General features: G+C 50.3%; 5 protein-coding genes across 5 annotated transcripts; 4 read left to right on the forward strand and 1 right to left on the reverse strand.

Moving 5' to 3' along the window:
• Nucleotides 1-547: 547 nt before the first annotated feature.
• On the forward strand, nucleotides 548-5907 carry rif1 (Telomere length regulator protein rif1; the record flags this gene model as incomplete). The annotated part of the gene is made up of 2 exons (XM_014688851.1): nucleotides 548-3610; nucleotides 3676-5907. The coding sequence occupies 2 exons, from the start codon at nucleotides 548-550 to the stop codon at nucleotides 5905-5907; spliced, it is 5295 nt and encodes a 1764-aa protein (XP_014544337.1).
• Nucleotides 5908-9766: 3859 nt separating this feature from the next.
• Nucleotides 9767-11597, forward strand: STL1_2 (Sugar transporter STL1; the record flags this gene model as incomplete). Its single annotated transcript, XM_014688852.1, has 3 exons — nucleotides 9767-9857; nucleotides 9988-11165; nucleotides 11226-11597. 3 exons carry the CDS (start codon nucleotides 9767-9769, stop codon nucleotides 11595-11597), a joined length of 1641 nt encoding a protein of 546 aa, XP_014544338.1.
• A 1138-nt stretch (nucleotides 11598-12735) lies between these two features.
• Nucleotides 12736-13893, forward strand: YEAD (Glucose-6-phosphate 1-epimerase; the record flags this gene model as incomplete). The annotated part of the gene is made up of 3 exons (XM_014688853.1): nucleotides 12736-12993; nucleotides 13104-13421; nucleotides 13513-13893. 3 exons carry the CDS (start codon nucleotides 12736-12738, stop codon nucleotides 13891-13893), a joined length of 957 nt encoding a protein of 318 aa, XP_014544339.1.
• Nucleotides 13894-14359: 466 nt separating this feature from the next.
• Nucleotides 14360-15876, reverse strand: aro-8 (Phospho-2-dehydro-3-deoxyheptonate aldolase; the record flags this gene model as incomplete). The annotated part of the gene is made up of 2 exons (XM_014688854.1): nucleotides 14360-15332; nucleotides 15413-15876. 2 exons carry the CDS (start codon nucleotides 15874-15876, stop codon nucleotides 14360-14362), a joined length of 1437 nt encoding a protein of 478 aa, XP_014544340.1.
• Nucleotides 15877-16505: 629 nt separating this feature from the next.
• G6M90_00g057600 (uncharacterized protein) lies at nucleotides 16506-16886 on the forward strand (the record flags this gene model as incomplete). Its single annotated transcript, XM_014688855.1, has 1 exon — nucleotides 16506-16886. The coding sequence occupies one exon, from the start codon at nucleotides 16506-16508 to the stop codon at nucleotides 16884-16886; it is 381 nt and encodes a 126-aa protein (XP_014544341.1).
• Between the last annotated feature and the right edge of the window lie 33 nt (nucleotides 16887-16919).

A 16919-nucleotide genomic window follows, 5' to 3' on the forward strand; every position in this document is an offset into this window, starting at 1 on the left:
TTGGTGCACGACGATCTCCATACAGGCCAGGGAGGTTGGGTGGAGCACTGTCGCTTAGTCATTGTCCGCGGTGCCGTGTTACCCACGCGCACTGGCAGCTTCTTGCACGCGTTTTCGTGAAGCGTGGTCGCGTTTATTGAAAAGGCAAGCTGGCCAGCCAGCCTCCAAGTCCAGCAGCTAGGGACGTGGGGACATGGGGCAGGTGCAATTCATTAATTGATTTCGTTTCTGCCCATCTCAATTTGGCCATGACTTCGACATATGTCGTCCTTCAACATTTCATCTCAACCCTATTCCAAGCCCCGATTCCACGCCTCGCATCTCGCGTCCAGTTTGGCTACTTGAGAAAAGTGCTTCGACGTGCAGTGAAACCCTGACTTGCTGCAAAACTGATTAGTCGTCGTTGATACGGCGGCGTCAATTCTTTGGCCAGTACATTGGCTACGCAACCTCCACCACCTTCTTACAGTCCCTCTTGCATGGCATTGTGGGAGCTCGCTGGCCAACTCTCTGCGCTCTAGATCGCCGGTGCTGCCTGGCAGCAGCCATGGCATCTTCAGTAGCCTCGGCCTCTTCCTCAAATATTCTCATCGCACTGCCAGCTCGGCCGCCAACTCCTCCTCGTGAAGCTAGCCACGAAGTCGACGTCTCTCTCAAATCCATCGTTCTGGGGCGAGCCTCGGCCTTTGACCCAATATTGAGTCTTCATACCCCTCCGAATGCCCACTCCTTCACCTCACCTGTTGCTACAGGATCCAACCCCAGCTCCAGTCGTGCTCGGAAGAAGGTGGAGTGGTCCTCTCACACAGACTATCGGGAGGCTCCCCAATATCCCGAAGGTCTCAAGGCCGTCAAATCTTCGCCATTTTCAGCTCCGTCGTCTGCAACACGCTTTAAACCCGTCAAGAGCATCCTTAAGCCTTCCTCGTCCCCGAATCCTTTAGCTTCATGCTTTACGAACGAGCTCGATGGTCCCTCTCCGCTTAATATAATTGAAATGCTGGACTCGACTATCAAGCAGCTGGCTGGAGCAGACCGGGACTCCAAGCTGGATGCATATATGATGCTTTCCAGAGCCCTCAAGGCCTCCAACAACCTTCCGGATCGAGTCGCCTTGCAAAACAAGATGAGCCTATTTATGCAATTTGTTCAGCGCGATATGACGGCAAAGTCGGACCATGGAAACCTAGACACGTCTCTGATCAATCATTCTCTCACACTACTTGCCACCTTTCTTCACTTCCCGGCCATTGCGTCTACCCTGACCTCTGATTTCAGCGTTTTCGTCGTCGAGCAGTCCATCCGCTCGTTTGAAGATGAGGCGATGCCCAAGGATGTGATACGACATCTTATGCAAGTGATGGCATTTCAGAACTTTTCTGCCAAGGTCATGACCTCAGAGAGAGTTGGCCGTCTTATAGCAGCTTTGCACAAGATTGAACACCACTTGAAGGGGAAAAGCATCATAATGAGCCGCCTACACATATACAAGCGACTCATCAAACAGTCCAGAAACCACATGGCTGCCCACCTTGATTGGCTCAAGGATATGTTCACTGACATGCTCAGTTCTGTCAAAGACATTCGCTCACAAGCCATTAGCTTGGGGTCGGAGGCGGGTTTTGCGTTGCGGTCCGAAAAACAATTACTTCGAAAAGCGAGCGAACTATTTCAAGCAGCCAACGATACCGAAACATACATCGACTTCTATATCAAGAGGCTGCAGGCGATGGTCAAGGAAAAACATTGTTGCCACTTCGTCCCCCAAATATGGAGCGTTGTCATCCTATTTCTTCGTTGTCCCCTAGATAGATGGCAGCACTATGGACCTTGGTTGACCCTGGTGCAGTCTGCCTTCAACATGACGGACAACTCCACTAAACAAGAAGCCAACTTTGCTTGGAACAGATACCTCTATCTCTCGCTTTCGGACAACAGAGTCAGCCCCAAGTGCATTGCGACGTTATGTCAGCCTCTTCTCAGCCAACTTCGCAGAAAATCGAGCGCGAAACAGCCAGAAGAGGCCTTGAAACTGCGCAGGGTGGTAATTGGTGGTATATGCAACCTATACTACTACGCCTTTACTCCCGGTAGTGACAAATACGATACGGATGTCTTGTGGGATGTTGCCGTGCAACCTATCATAAGCCAACTCATCAGCCTGGATGGTATGCCTGACGTCCCTGGAGATGGCATTATGCAAGCAGCTAGATTACTTGTTGGTCTTCTGGATGTTGTCACACCACGAATATGGAGGCAAGACCGCATCGTTGATCTGCCTCCAGTCAAACCGGACGAACTCCCTGCCATTGATTCGAAGTGGGTTAGAAGGAATTGTGACAAAGTGTTGCAATTGGTGGGACCTGTCATTCAAAAAAAATTCATTGATCTTGCGAATAAAGACAGCTTGATCTACCGATTGTGGCAGGCACTTGTGGGGTCTGTTGCAGCTGCCTCTGCAAAAGATATCAAGGTTTCCGAGGATACGGCCAAATTTGTTGGCTGTACGTTCGGTTTACTTTCTACAGTCTTTACGGCGGAGAATGCTGAGCCCGAATCTACTTCGTCGAACTCAAAATTTCTCTCTGGGGTCTCTAATTTTGTACAAATTCTCATCGATGGACTAGGACTTCTCCCATTTACTGAGAAAAGACTCTCTATGACTGTTCTGAACACATTTGAGCCAGTTGCTACGCCATCACAGCGATTAGACCGATCGGATAAGCCTAGAGGGGTTGTACGTATGCCTCTGCATCACTTGTTCGTCATGCTTGCTGCTGTCCCTGTTGGCGGCAGCGATGACGATGCCTTGGCTAGGTTTTTCCAGTCAATTTTCGAGCCGTTTTTGAAAGGCAGAAGTGTCAAAGGACGTTTCGACTTGGCAAAAGAGCTGCTGCAGCTGTTACCTCGCAACTCTTTGTCGCCATATGGGCCATGGTTGCTGGCTGCAGATTGTGCTAAAGCGTGCCTTGACAAGCGTTCAGTTCTTACCGCTGGGTGTATCCCAGTTCCAGATAAAATGAACGGCCCGGAGTTCCGAGAAATTGTGTCTCTAATAGAACGTGGTCTCAGCTCTCACCCAAATTTGCCTCCTCGACAGTGGACTCCCTTCTTTGAAACCGTTGCTACACAAGTCTCAAGTGATTTTGGCGATGCTGGCTGTTCTCTAGTCGTCATCGAACCTTTAGCCAAAGCTATATTAGACATGCCGGGTGCGGCAACTGAAGGCCTATCTCCTTTGATCATCCAAGCTGTCACCTCTCTCTTCAATTATGCGAAACTGCCTCGAGACAAACAAGCCGTGGAATCTGCTCGGTCAAGGCTCTGGGGAGCGCCTCCAACTCTGCCCAAAATGACGTTATTCGACCCACTCGATCATCTATACAAACTTGGAAATCACTTTTTGGCAGCTTTGTATGACCAGCAATTGGACACAGATTGGAATGTGCGTGCTGTGCCATTGCTCGAGGCCGTGGATACATTCTTGGTAAAAAACTGGCCCCTCTTCGGAATAGAGGTGTTAAGCAAACTGCAAACCGGACTCGGCGTATGGCTTCAGAACGAAAAGACTCATATTCAAGAGAAGCATGAGTCTTCTTTGTTCACGTGTGTGAGTTTGATTCCTGAAAAAAGTCCCGCAGATTATCCATTTTTCACTGACCTTCTCTTTCAAAGGTTGCTACTATCTGGGACCATGTTTGCTCGAATCTCGCTGCTCAAGAACGGCCGAACAGAAGAAGTTTGGACGTTATTGAGCCAGTCCTAACGGCTGCCTTCAAAAGTACACATGCGACTATCGTGAATAGAACATGCGTGATGTGGAATGCAATCATGAAGGGTGATGAAGATATCCAATGTTCAGACAGTCTCATGGCGATCATTTCTTCTGTGCGATCTAAGGTTGATATTGTTGTTCCAGGTGCCAGCAGAAGTACTGGCATCGGAATACTGACTGCCAAGGGAGGCCCATCAGCCGACCCCAGCTCGGATGCTCTATCCCCAACAAGATCGCATTCTGATCCCAACATTGTAGCGTCAGCCTCGAGATTGTCTGCATCTAGAAGGCCAATGACCAGGAGACGACGCCTAGAATCGACACCAGAGTTCCATCACGCAAAGTCAACAAAACGAATGAGCACACCGCGCCGCCGACATCATAACTCTCAAATACAATTCGAGCCAATTGATTCATCCTCACCCTTGCATAATGAATCTCAGCATCTGACAGAACGCCAGAAGGAAGTCCGCGAAAGGCAGCGTCAAAATGCAGTCTTATACACAGACGTCCAATCCAGCTTCTCTCCACCATCCGCCCACAAGTTGCCCGGGCCAAGCACACAAAGGAATGCGCCTCAGAGTCCGCAAGTGGCACAGGAGAGCACCCCTAAACATAGTAAATCCTTCGAAGACCTGATTAGCTTGACACCAACCCCCAGGCGCGGCCAGGTGTTGCAAATGGATGACTTCAATGACCCCCCGTCTTCGCCGCCTGCACCCCGCCCGTACCCCTTTCTATCTGAGATCCAATCTCGATCGAGGGCAGGAAGTGTCATGGAAAGCTGGGAGTTTTCCTCGCCACCGGGGTCCCCCCTTGATATTCAGCAAAGAGAAGAATCAGAGCTGCAACCTACTGGCCCTGCAGACATTGAATCACCAAAGAAATTGCGTCGCTACTCGAAAAGAAAAAGACGTATGGAAGCCGAAGCTTGCCAGTCTAACGACCATGCAGTCTCTAACAAGCGCGAAGATGAGGGTGTGTTGAGTCTTAAAGCCAAAGATCAGCCATCCCAGCGTTCCTTGACAGCACCCGCCACACCCGGAGAAGGTAGAATTACACGAGCAAGAACAGCTCAAGTCACGCCGAAGCTCGAGAATGGCTCGGCGAAGGGATCCAAGTCACTATCCCGTCGCTGTTCTTCACGGTGTGTGGAGGCGGAAAACAAGACGACAGAACAAAAGGTAGATGGCACAAAGTCTGGTGCACCCTCGGATCTACAGGACGCGGCGCAGCATGGCAAAGATGCCACGAGGCCAATAGATGGCTCACAACTTTGTGGCCGCATAGAAGGAGGTTCAAAGACCCCACTTGGGTCTCGCGGGTGTATTTTGGTACACACAGACTCTACTTGTCCATCACCCGAAAAACCGGAAAATGCGACAGTTGAAACGCCAGCCCCCGTGATACCATCTACTGCCGAGCCTTCGGAGAAGACAGAAACAAGCAGATCTCGGAGGAAAAGAAAGAGGGCCGGAAAGCAATCCGACAAGGGCAACAAAAGGCGACGATCTGGTACTGATGAAATTCAAGAATTATCGGACAGAGAACAAAGCGAATCCGAACCGTCTGTACCGCAGACTTGCGACGACAAGAACGACCCTATTGAGGGTATAGAGACTAGACGTGGCCTTCGACAGAGGCAACAACAGGCGCTTCTTCGCGAGTCAAGACAGGCTCAGAGAGATGCTAAGCATCGAGCCAAGAGTCCATGTGGGAATATGGATGGTGGTGATACTGACGAGGAAGTACAATCTCAATTGGTAAAGGAATCTAATGAGGCGTCACAGCAGAACCACCTAGAGGGAGATGACCAAGGTGCGAACAAGGACGAAATTGCAGGAGGAGCCAATGAGGATGAGATGGAGCTCGAAGTAGAGCCGGCGGTTGGTGAAACCATGGAAACTTTTGTTGGCACAAAATCAAGTGCAGGACCACCAGTTGGAGGAGAAAGTCCCCTAACAATTATGGAAACTCTGCGGAGTGGGCTCGATAAACTACGCAGTGCATCTCTCAGTAGAGAGAAGGTGTATGAAGTTGAGGATATTTTGATGGATATGAAGCGTGAGTTGTTTGAAGCGGAGAGGAGAGGAAGAGGACGAACCAGGAAGAGAAAATCAAGAGGCCAGTGAAGCCATGAAAGGAGTATAGTGTTTACAAGGAGTAGCTTTTCCGGCGTGCATTGCGGCATCGGTGGCGTTGTATGAGACTTTTTATCGCTGTACAAAGCTGGTACATGCCTTATATATGTAGCTCGGTGTTGGAAAGGACATTTTTGTGTATTGGGCAATGTCTCATGAATCACGGAGAACATAATATTATAAATACAACACGGTGCGCGGGATATGCCAGTGCACAATTTAAAGGCACCAAAGAGTACAGCAATAGTGATTACGACAATGAGAACCACCCCATTCGCGCAGATTTACCTGGGGTTCACTGGCGTGCCTCAGACTGGAGCTTGAACTTGGGATGAAAGGATTGGACCTCTAGTCCTAGTTGCTTTTAGAATGCATGTATTGCTAAGTCGATGGGTTGAGGACTGAACGTCGCTCGGTCTGAGGCGCGAGATTGCATGCAAAATGGAAAACCCCATGAACCCCGCCGCCCCCGATCCAACATTGACATCTGGAACTCGCCATCTCGATGATCTGAGAATTATTCCAGATACTACTAGCCTAGTCCCAGCAACCGCTCTTCAATTCTCGTTAAGCACCTCGAATACGGGATTGCCAACTTCGGTATCCCGAAAGTGGGCCATCGCACTTTGCAGCCATTTGCGGTAAAGTGTGGTGGTTGTTTTTTTGGCTCCTGCACACCATGGACAAACCAGAGAATAATCAAGTCAGTGAGTCTCCTCCTCCCGCCGCAGGCAGTCAAATGCCGGTAAGGCGACGGCCGAGAGCCGCCGGAAGGATAAAGCATGGCGCCCGGGACGGTTTGTAGCCACAGCAGAATGGATGCGAAACAGTGGAACTTGGGACAATACAACAATGAATACTACTCCGTAGAACTGTACAGTAAGAAAAATGAAGGATCGGCAACGACCCCCGAACTTGACAGGTATGATGCAATCTTAAATTTGCGCTAAAACACGTTGCAGCTGAGACCGTTTCAGTGTTGATGATGAGTGGACCTCAAGGGCAGCTGATGTCGCTTATTTCTACACAAAAATGGCGTTGGAATAGTCTTATTCTGTGCCGAGTTGAAAGGAATGTGCATTTGTTGCCTCTCTGATATGCCAAGAATCACACCAAGAGAAAAGCGATAGAGGTGTCTCAACACTAACATCTTCCATTGGGGGTTGCGGAATACAAAGCACTCCGCTGTTAATCTGAGTTCATCGTTGCAGGTTTGGGAAGATGCTTCACTAGGATGAAGCAGTGAACATTACACACTGGTTCTCTCCAAGCAACTGCCCATGGTACTTTCAGTAAAGGCCAACAAAGGTTGTTCCACATCATCGCAGCGTTCTCTTCATCCCCATTGCGAGAAAGGCGATGTCTGGGTAGATGTGATGCTGATTCATCGCCCCGTCCCATCCATCCATTCCATCTTCCTCGGCGTCGCCTGGATGAACGAGTTAACTGAAGGCCAAAGGAGCACAACTCCAGAGAGTCGGTCCGCGAAGTGAAAATGACGTCAAGTGGTGTCTACATGTATCCCACTGTGCTCTCAATCCAAAACGTCGCGGTCCGTTTCCACAAAAAATCTTTGTCTGGTGCATGAAGCACCCAATGAAATTAAAAGCTTAGAAGCACCATCCGTTCTGATACCACCTGCCAAGCCGAACATATGGGTGCCTGTTGTCGATTTCAAATAAGGGTGTTAGGTACTTGCTTAAACGACTGTTGGCCGTGCAAAACCGAGCATGGTGCACTCCGTAGTTTGTACGTGTTGAATCACGGTGCCTATACCGACAGCGTTGCCAGCACGGCAATGTCTAAAATCCCATAGCTCTCGGTTACGGATCCAGACAGCTGTGCTGAAAAGCCACATGTGCACGATAAAACGCGATCAGTGAAAGGCGGGGCAACGTACATGCACTTGTGAGACATAGGGACGAGAATGAAGGAACATCCGGCCTGGATCTTCCTGTGCTTCTGATGGCACTGTTCGGCTACTGGCCGTAGCAATCTGCACGCACACAGAGAGAGAGAGAATAGCGAGAGAAAATCCGGTGCAGCAATGAAGAGAATGAAGGCAAATCGGCATGTGTGCCGCGCAGAAAAGCGTCCAACCCCGCAAGTTATTTCAAGAAAATAAGACTTTTATACTCGTGGATAGTTTTTTGAGCCAGAGGGCGGAAAATAGACAGAGTACCACTTGAGCAGTGCCGGTAGGGATACAGTAAGAGGTACGCCGGAATCAGTATTGACTGGCGACCCATGAGCCCAGCCATCAACAATGCTATCTATGGACTGTAGTCGACTGGTATACTTTCCAAGGTTATTAACAGGCAAACACCTTAGGTATGTACCTAGGGTAGGCAGGTACCTACTACTTAAGTAGGTAAGTACTTAAGTACCTAGTAGTTATTATGTCTCCGTTTTTGCTTCTTTTCCCTCCATCAATCAACTCCACACACAATACATCCGGTATCCTCTATTTTTGTTCTACATGCTTTTCTGACGAAACAGATTTTGAAGTTGGCCGTATGGCGCTGCGCAAAGAGCAACATGGCTTGCCATGCAGTGGATTTGGCACCAGTGTCATGGCTGCCCTGTCCATTTGGATGTCTTCAGTATCCACGGCTTGTGGTGGAATGACGTCGCAGCTCCACGCTGGGGCAGGAAAAGAGGGTCGGATATGGTTGCAAATGCAACTTGAAGGGCCGGAATTACACGCTCAACTGGCGCATTCTACACCGTCTGTGCATCTTGTCATCTGCGGAAGCCCTGGAGGCGCAAAGACTATTCGAACGTAACGAATTAACGAGCGAGAGAAGGAGATGATTCTCCCTCTAGGTTTCCCACCACACCGACATCCCGTCTTCTCGTCCAACGAATGGAATTTCCAGCAGTGGCAGCCAGGCACACCAGTGGCGCTTCTAGAAACCGCAAGCCATCAATTGATCTCGAAGAAGGCTTGACCCGGGTACAGAATTTGGCAGACACCTGCCACAGAAGGAGTAGAGTCAAATACTAGGCACTCCGCGAACGGTCAGCAAGTGTTGATGGTGGTGGTGTGTGGATAACAACCCTGGCCTCTGCCTCTCATATGCCTTGCACGGAGCACTCCAACATCTAAGTACATATGCAATACCTTCCTCGACCCTAAGCAGTTTAATGAGACGCAGTTGCACAACATAGGGGCCCCCAAGCTAGCCTTTACGCTTCTTATGCTGCACACCGGTGGTCGAACTTGTCCATGTCTCTCGGGTTCTCTGACTGTTCAATGTTGACCGGCTTATCTGACGAGGGCGGGCCAAATGGATTTGATGACGGCGAGCAGGGCCGGCCTCATGGGTTGATGGAACATCGTCATGGAGCCATGTGGAGAACCCCCGGTTTGACCAACATTGTAGTACAGAGTGCCAAACCTCCCCATCCTCGTCAACTTGTTGTTATGTGTCGAGTGTCTGATGTGTTGCGGAAAGCCCGACCAAGGTCCTTGTAACTACTTGCCAAGGCCATTTTTGTTTGTCGTTCGTTACCATGCTCGCGTCTGTGGTTCAGTCCGTGCCGCGTTCCCACATCCCGCTGGTATCTTGAGGGCCAATGCCACTTTATAAAGCACTTATGTCTCTCTCTCTCTCTCTCTCTCTCTATCACGCGCACACACACACACACACACACACACACATATGTTACTTCTTGGTTTACCCCTTCCTTTCATCCGCAACAACGGTTGTCCCATCCACCGCTTCCTACGCTGTGAAGTGAATGAGGGGATCGACAACAGGGTTCCAAGACTGTGAAAACAATACGGACAAGATCAAGGCTTATAATATTAGTATTGAACGCCTTCCACTCTCTTCTCTCGTCCGTCATGGTGAAGAAATTCTTTGGCCTCTCCGGCCAGGCCCTTAATTGGGCCATTGGAGCAATAGCAGGATGTGACTTCCTGCTTTTTGGTTATGGTAGGCGCTCTGTTTACTCTTTTCTCTTTTCTGTGCGCCCTGTGCGCCCTGTGCGTCTTAGTCGTGGCAACTCGTACCGAGCTGTGCGCTTGTGCGACATTGTAAGCACTGTGCTAATCATGATCTTTAGACCAAGGTGTTATGGGCGGCATTCTCACACTTCCCATCTTCCTTGAACAGTTCCCGGACATCAACGACACTGAAAATGGCTTGACAGACGCCGAAAAGTCCAATCGATCAACTTACCAAGGCATCGCTGTCGCCTCGTACAACCTGGGCTGTTTTATCGGTGCAGTCATCACCATCTTCATCGGCAATCCTCTTGGCCGCAGACGTATGATCTTCCTTGGTACCGCCATCATGGTTGTTGGAGCGGCTCTTCAAGCCTCTGCTTTCACTCTCGAGCATTTCATCATTGGACGCATCATCACTGGGTTGGGCAATGGTGGAAACACTTCCACCGTGCCCATGTGGCAATCCGAGACTTGCTCAGCTCACAAACGTGGCAAACTTGTCATGATTGAAGGTGCACTCATCACTGGAGGTATTATGATCTCATACTGGGTGGACCTTGGCTTGTCCTTTGCGCCCGGCTCTGTCGCTTGGCGTTTCCCCCTGGCCTTCCAGATTGTCTTCTGTATTTTCATTCTGGCATTTGTACTTGGCTTACCCGAATCTCCTCGGTGGCTCATCCTCAAAGGTCGCGATGCCGAGGCTCGAGAGGTCATTGCCGCTATTGCTGAGGTTGAAAACGACGACAAATATGTTGAGAACGAATTTCGCGCCATCAAGGACACTGTTGCAGAGATGAGCAAGGGTAGCTTCGCAGATTGCTTCGCTCGTGACAATAACCGCACGCTGCACCGCACCATTATCGCCTATGTCAATCAGATGTTCCAGCAGATTTCAGGTATCAACCTTATTACGTATTATGCTGCTACTATCTACCGTCGTCTTGGTATGAGTCCATTCTTATCTCGCCTCCTCGCTGCTTTAAACGGCACCGAGTACTTCATTGCATCGTGGCCGGCTGTGTTTCTCGTCGAACGCATTGGTCGTCGAAAGCTCATGTTGTTCGGTGCTGCTGGTCAGGCCGCCACCATGGCCATTCTTGCAGGTGTAGGCTCGCAGGAAAACAACCACGCTTGCCAAATTGCAGGTATCGTGTTTCTCTTTGTTTTCAACACTTTCTTTGCAGTTGGCTGGCTCGGCATGACTTGGTTATACCCGGCCGAGATTACTCCTCTACGTACCCGTGCCCCAGCCAACGCCTTGTCTACTTCTTCCAACTGGATCTTCAACTTCATGGTAAGAACGTATCGCTGCTTCAATACGATGCCAAGATATGCTAATATTTATAAATTAAAGGTTGTTATGATCACTCCTGTCGCCTTTACCAACATCAAGTACAACACTTACACCATCTTCGCCATCATCAATGCCATTATGGTTCCTTCCGTCTACTTCTTCTTCCCAGAAACTGCGTACCGATCTCTTGAAGAAATGGACATTATTTTCCAGAAAGTCAAGGGTTGGAGGGGTGCCTTTACCGTCGTACACCAAGCCGAAATCGAGCCACGGCGCTACGGTAAAAACGGAGAACTTCTCATCAGCATTAATGAGCCTGGCGAGAAGAACAACACGGAGCATCGCAACGGCAGTTCTAGTGAAACTAGCGCTGATATTAATAACAACATGTTTACCAACATCGACGAAGAAACACAACGCCGCCGGTCGTAAACGTCGCCGGTGTTGTAGCGATAGTCGTGGCTTAGCTGGAGCCAGGTTGGATTTCTGTTAATAGAAGAAGCGAATCAGAGCTGCATATCTCTTGAGGATTCTGTTTTTTTTTTGGTCCACTCAGAAATGAGCTCCATGATAAACTTCTTAAAAAGTACGCACTGCATCTTGGAAGAAATGTTTTTGATTTTGCCTATATACCCGACTGCGGAATGCTTCATATTGCAGACCCAGTTCATCACCGTACTGCATCAACAACCCAACCCAACCCTCCCCACCTTCTTGCATTGGGGATTGGATATTGAATGCGAAGAAGTTTCCAATTTTATTTCTTGTAAAAATGGAAGAGGGGATCTATTTCAGTGAATTAAACTAGCCAGAATAATTAGTTGCTCATTAGGCTGCCTTTCTATATTACCTCATCCAAATGGTGCAAAATTCACCGCGATACCCGATACATGCTATCCAAAGCGTTGAACAACGAAGTCTTCCTGTATAAAATCGGTTTCCGGGAAAGGGTGCTAAATTTCTTAATGCTTCATTGACCACCACAGCATGACCTGGCAAATGAAGTCGATGGCAATCATGTTGCAAATTCCCTTTCATCGACTACCTAGGCAAGTGCATCGCTTGGTCTCCATTCGCGCCTCCTAGACCATGCAATCAATCTACCCCGCCATGCATCCCCCACCTGGCCACCTTTCCCCTCCGCCCCTCCTGCGACAGCTTCTCCCTCGGATCAAGCAAACTAAAGCGTGCCATTTGACCACCCAGATCCTTCACTTCATCATCGTCTATTTCCGCATTGTGTTTGCAGCCCATCCACAGTGTACGTGAGAGCCCCTCGGTTGTATTTTCTACGCCTTGGCATCTTGCTAAAGCTTGACAAACAGAGGCGATACGCTCCCTTCCGCTAATCCCGGATATCTCTGTGCCCCGCCGGCCAACAGCTCTCTTCCTGGGTCAACTGCTTCTTGTGGCTGACGGGCTCGCTACTTGACCAGCCGTGTTGAACTTGAATAAGTCAAGTGCCTGCATAAGTCTACTATCTGGGCCTTTATTCGAACACTCTCGCTGCTCCTCGCTTCGAAAAACGAAAACAAAATCGATTTGCAAACGATATCGCGACTACTTTACAATGGTGGACAGACCAAACAAGCCGTCAGCTTTGGCTACCACTCCAGGTCTACCTCCCCAGCCGCAGGTGACCATCTCAGATGGTAGCTCCCGTGTCTCGGCTACTCTTTCCACGGGAGAGAGTGTTGAAGTCTTGCTCTTCGGCGCTACTGTCCTCAGCTGGAAGGATGCTGCGGGGAATGAGAAGTTGTGGTTGAGCAAGGATACGAAGCTAGATGGGTCTAAAGGCGTTCGCGGAGGTATTCCTTTGGTGTTTCCGGTATATCCCCTATTATCCAAGACCCAGCTTTTTTCTTTCTTTCTGCCTTGCGTAATCAAGCCTGTGCAAAGCAAGAGTCCTAGAAGATCTAACGCGCGACTCGTGGCTAGTTATTCGGGCCTGCAACCCCCAACCATGAAGCTACCTCAAAGCTGCCCCAGCATGGGCTTGCTAGAACTGCTCGATGGGAGTTTCTGGGGAAATCTACCAGTGAAGGCTCCAGTTCCAGCTCCAGCGTAAAGCTTGATTTTGGTCTCTCATCTGATTCTCTTGCCGAACATACCAAGGCTCTTTGGCCCTATAAGTTTGGTTTACTATACAGCGTTACCTTAGATCGGGAGAGCTTGACTACGACGCTTGTCATAACTAATGATGGCGAAGAGCCTTTTGATTGCCAAATGCTGCTACATACATATTTCAACATCAAGGTGTGTAACAAATCTGTCGTATTGCCAAACAAACCTGGCTTGTGTTTGAAGGTTTCGAAGCCAAGCCGACATTAATGTGCCTGCCTTACAGGACATATCTGCCGTCCAAATCGCTGGGTTGGAAGACTCCAAGTATGTTGACAAGGTAGATGGAGCCAAGACCAAGACCGAATCTTCATCGCCGGTGACATTCTCTGGTGAAATGGACCGTGTTTACACTCCGGCCAAAGGTCCTGGACACCCCATTGTCATTTCTGATACCGGCCGCCCTTGCTTCCGGATTGTCAGAGATAATCTTGACCAAGTTGTTGTGTGGAACCCTTGGATCGAGAAAGCCCAGGGGATGTCCGACTTCGCTCCCAAGGACGGCTATAAGAACATGGTTTGTGTCGAAGCAGGGAGTGTTGATGGCTGGCAAAAATTGGACAAGGGTGACGCCTTTGAAGGTGCCCAAACTATTTATATTTTGTAACTGGGTTTCAAAAATTGAAAATGTTGATCCTTAGGGCGGAATAGTGTGGTGATTGGCTCATGTCACCACCTCTAGCTATCTTGCCAGTGATGCCACAGAAATACCGTTCAAGCAGTCAGACTACTTGATCTACGCATTTTATGCGACGTTGGCAGTATATCATATGCAGCGTCTCTCTGACTGTGAGCAGTGCAGTTGATGAATAAAGTATGAAAGCTGGCAAATATTCTCTTTCCATAGAAGCAAGGATTCCCTTTTGTAGGCACGCTGTTCCCATAAATCATCCTTCTTTCAGATAGTGTATTCCCGTATCAAAATGTGTCTTTATTCCTCTGGAACCCACTTGTCGATCCCCGATATAGGGCCAAACAGTATTTCATGTCGACAAATCCCACTGATGTACATGATGTTTCACCTCTTAATAAGCGACAGCTTGCCTAAATTTTCTGGCCCCTCTCAATCTTGCTTAAGAATCGCTTTTTTGCTCCTGTGAAAAGTGATCGGCGACTAGGAATGCAAGCTCAAGAGCTTGTTTTTCGTTGAGTCGAGGATCGCAGAAGGAGGTGTAGTTGGTGGACAAGTCGTCCTCCTCGAGACCTTCACTGCCTCCCAGGCACTCTGTGACGGCGTCGCCGGTAAGCTCGAGATGAACACCGCCGAGGTAGCTGCCCTGCTCCTTGTGGATGCGAAGCGACTCCTGAAGTTCTTTGTAAATATCGTTAAAACGGCGCGTCTTGATACCGGAAGGCGTGGATAGGGTGTTGCCATGCATGGGGTCGCATTGCCAGACAACGCATCGGCGGTACTCAGAGTCCTCAACTGCACGAATGTGCTTGGGCAACAGCTCGCCGACCTTGTTGGCACCATAACGAGTAATCAGAGTGATCTTGCCGGGCTCACAATCGGGATTGAGTGTCCGCAACAGGTCTAGGAGATCGGAGGTTGGTGTCGTAGGGCCAACTTTGACGCCAATGGGGTTGGCAATGCCACGGAAGAATTCAACATGGGCATGGTCGAGTTGGCGGGTTCTATCTCCGATCCAAATGAAGTGCGCAGATGTGTCATAGTAGGCCTGCTGCGTCTTGGGCTCGTCATCATCCGCAGGTAGTGGAGGCGAGGGTGCTCTGCTGCTGGCGGGGGGTGCTGGACGAGCCGGCGGCGATTCTAGCAGTCGTGTCAAAGGTTCTTCGTACTCTAGAAGGAGTCCCTCGTGACTGGTGAAGAGCTCGACGGTGTGCAGCTCATCTGGGCGAGAATTGATGACTTGCAAGAAACGGAGGGTCTGCTGAATGCTGCTGGCAATGGACGAGTACTTCTCCTTCAAGACTGGGTCACGAACGTGACCCAGGCCCCAGTCCAGGGGCCGGTGAAGGTCTGCGATTCCGGACGCAATGGAAGTACGGATGTAGTTGAGGGTGGCCGCAGAGTAATGGTAGGCTCTACGAATCGGATTAGCAACAGGAAGCGCCAATTCGTCTCACTGACGTCGCATGTGTTTTCTGGGAATGCTCAAGCTTACTTGGTCAGGCGGTTGGGATCGATGTCTCTTTCATCGACGTGATAGCCATTCAGAATATCGCCTCTAAAGCTCGGGATCTCGCGGCCCTGATACATCTCGGTTGGGCTTGATCGAGGCTTAGCATACTGGCCAGCCATTCGGCCGATACGAACAACACGTTTGTTGGTGCCCCAAATGAGAACCACGCTCATCTGCAGCAGCAGCTTTATCTTGGATTCGATGGCGCCCTGCTCACAGTAGTCGAAGAGCTCGGCGCAGTCGCCTCCTTGTAGGAGAAAGGCCTTGCCATGAGCAACATCTCTGAGGTGAGCCTTGAGAGCCAGGATCTCGTTGGGGTGAACCAGCGGCGGCATGCGCGAGAGCTCTTTGACGACCTTGGTCAGCTTCTCCGGCTCAGGGTAACTGGGAGCCTGCTTGATGGGCTTAGAGCGCCATGTTGACGGAGTCCAGGGTTGAGAAGCCATGGAGTAAGTGGGTGAGTGAGTGAGTGCTCTTGTGAACGGGCCCGATGAATGGTGAGAAAAGGCCGAGTTGGGACTTTCGCGAGCAGGCTCATGCGCGTGCGCGTATGTATATTATATAAATAATCTGCTCAGTCTCGAGGCGTGAGTCTGTCGCTGTGCGATTTGGGACCGACGCCGGAATCCGCCTGTGAGTCAGCCAATGACGGCAATGCCTCTGCAACACTCTGGACTTGTACGACGTTACCATGGAACGAAGCCTGTCTGCAGATTCGGCAGTCGTTTTTTTTTTTTTTTGGATGGCACACACCTGACTGGAACAATAAATTTTTGTTCCCACTCGAGACGGGACATCCAGCACAATTCAGTCTCGGCGCCGGTATTGGCGAATCACACAAGGTCGTTCCCGCCCTGTCAATAGCTTGGGCGTGGCATCAGGTCCAGCTTAGTGGGATGCAGGGAGATACAGAAACTGTCCCTGACCCCACATTTGCTGCATCCACTTGACGCCATCTAGAGAGAGACAGCTTGGGTGAGCAGCCTGATCACTCCGTACATTTCCACCTTCCCACCTTTGCCGTCGAGAACGCACGTCGACACACGTCTACACACGTCTACACATCGAACCAAAAATGGCCGAGCCACAGCCCCGAAATGTCCACGAGGGCGCGACAACGGGCGATGTCGAAGACGAGCTCCAGTCCACTGCCAAGTCAGCCGAGGACCGCAAAGCCGCCTCCGCCCTCGCCAGTCTCGATGCCGCCGCCGCCAACGATGACGCTGCCGGAAGAGATGTCGATCAGGAGGCCGTCAACAAGGCCATGAAGAGCCTTGGGGGTGCGAAATCTGCACCAGTCCCCGCCGCCGCCCCTGCCAAGAGCGTCAAGGTAGATGCTGCCGACGTGAGCCTATTAGTGGATGAGTTGGAGCTGTCGAAACCCAAGGCCACCGAGTTGCTCAAGGCCCATGACGGGGACGCCGTCAAGGCGATGCGGGCTTGGGTCAAGGCCTAAGTCACGGGAGGAGGCAGTTCCCCGTGCCGGGCA

This window comes from Metarhizium brunneum, chromosome 3 (assembly GCF_013426205.1).
Source record: "Metarhizium brunneum chromosome 3, complete sequence".
In the NCBI taxonomy this organism is placed as follows: Eukaryota; Fungi; Ascomycota; class Sordariomycetes; order Hypocreales; family Clavicipitaceae; genus Metarhizium; species Metarhizium brunneum.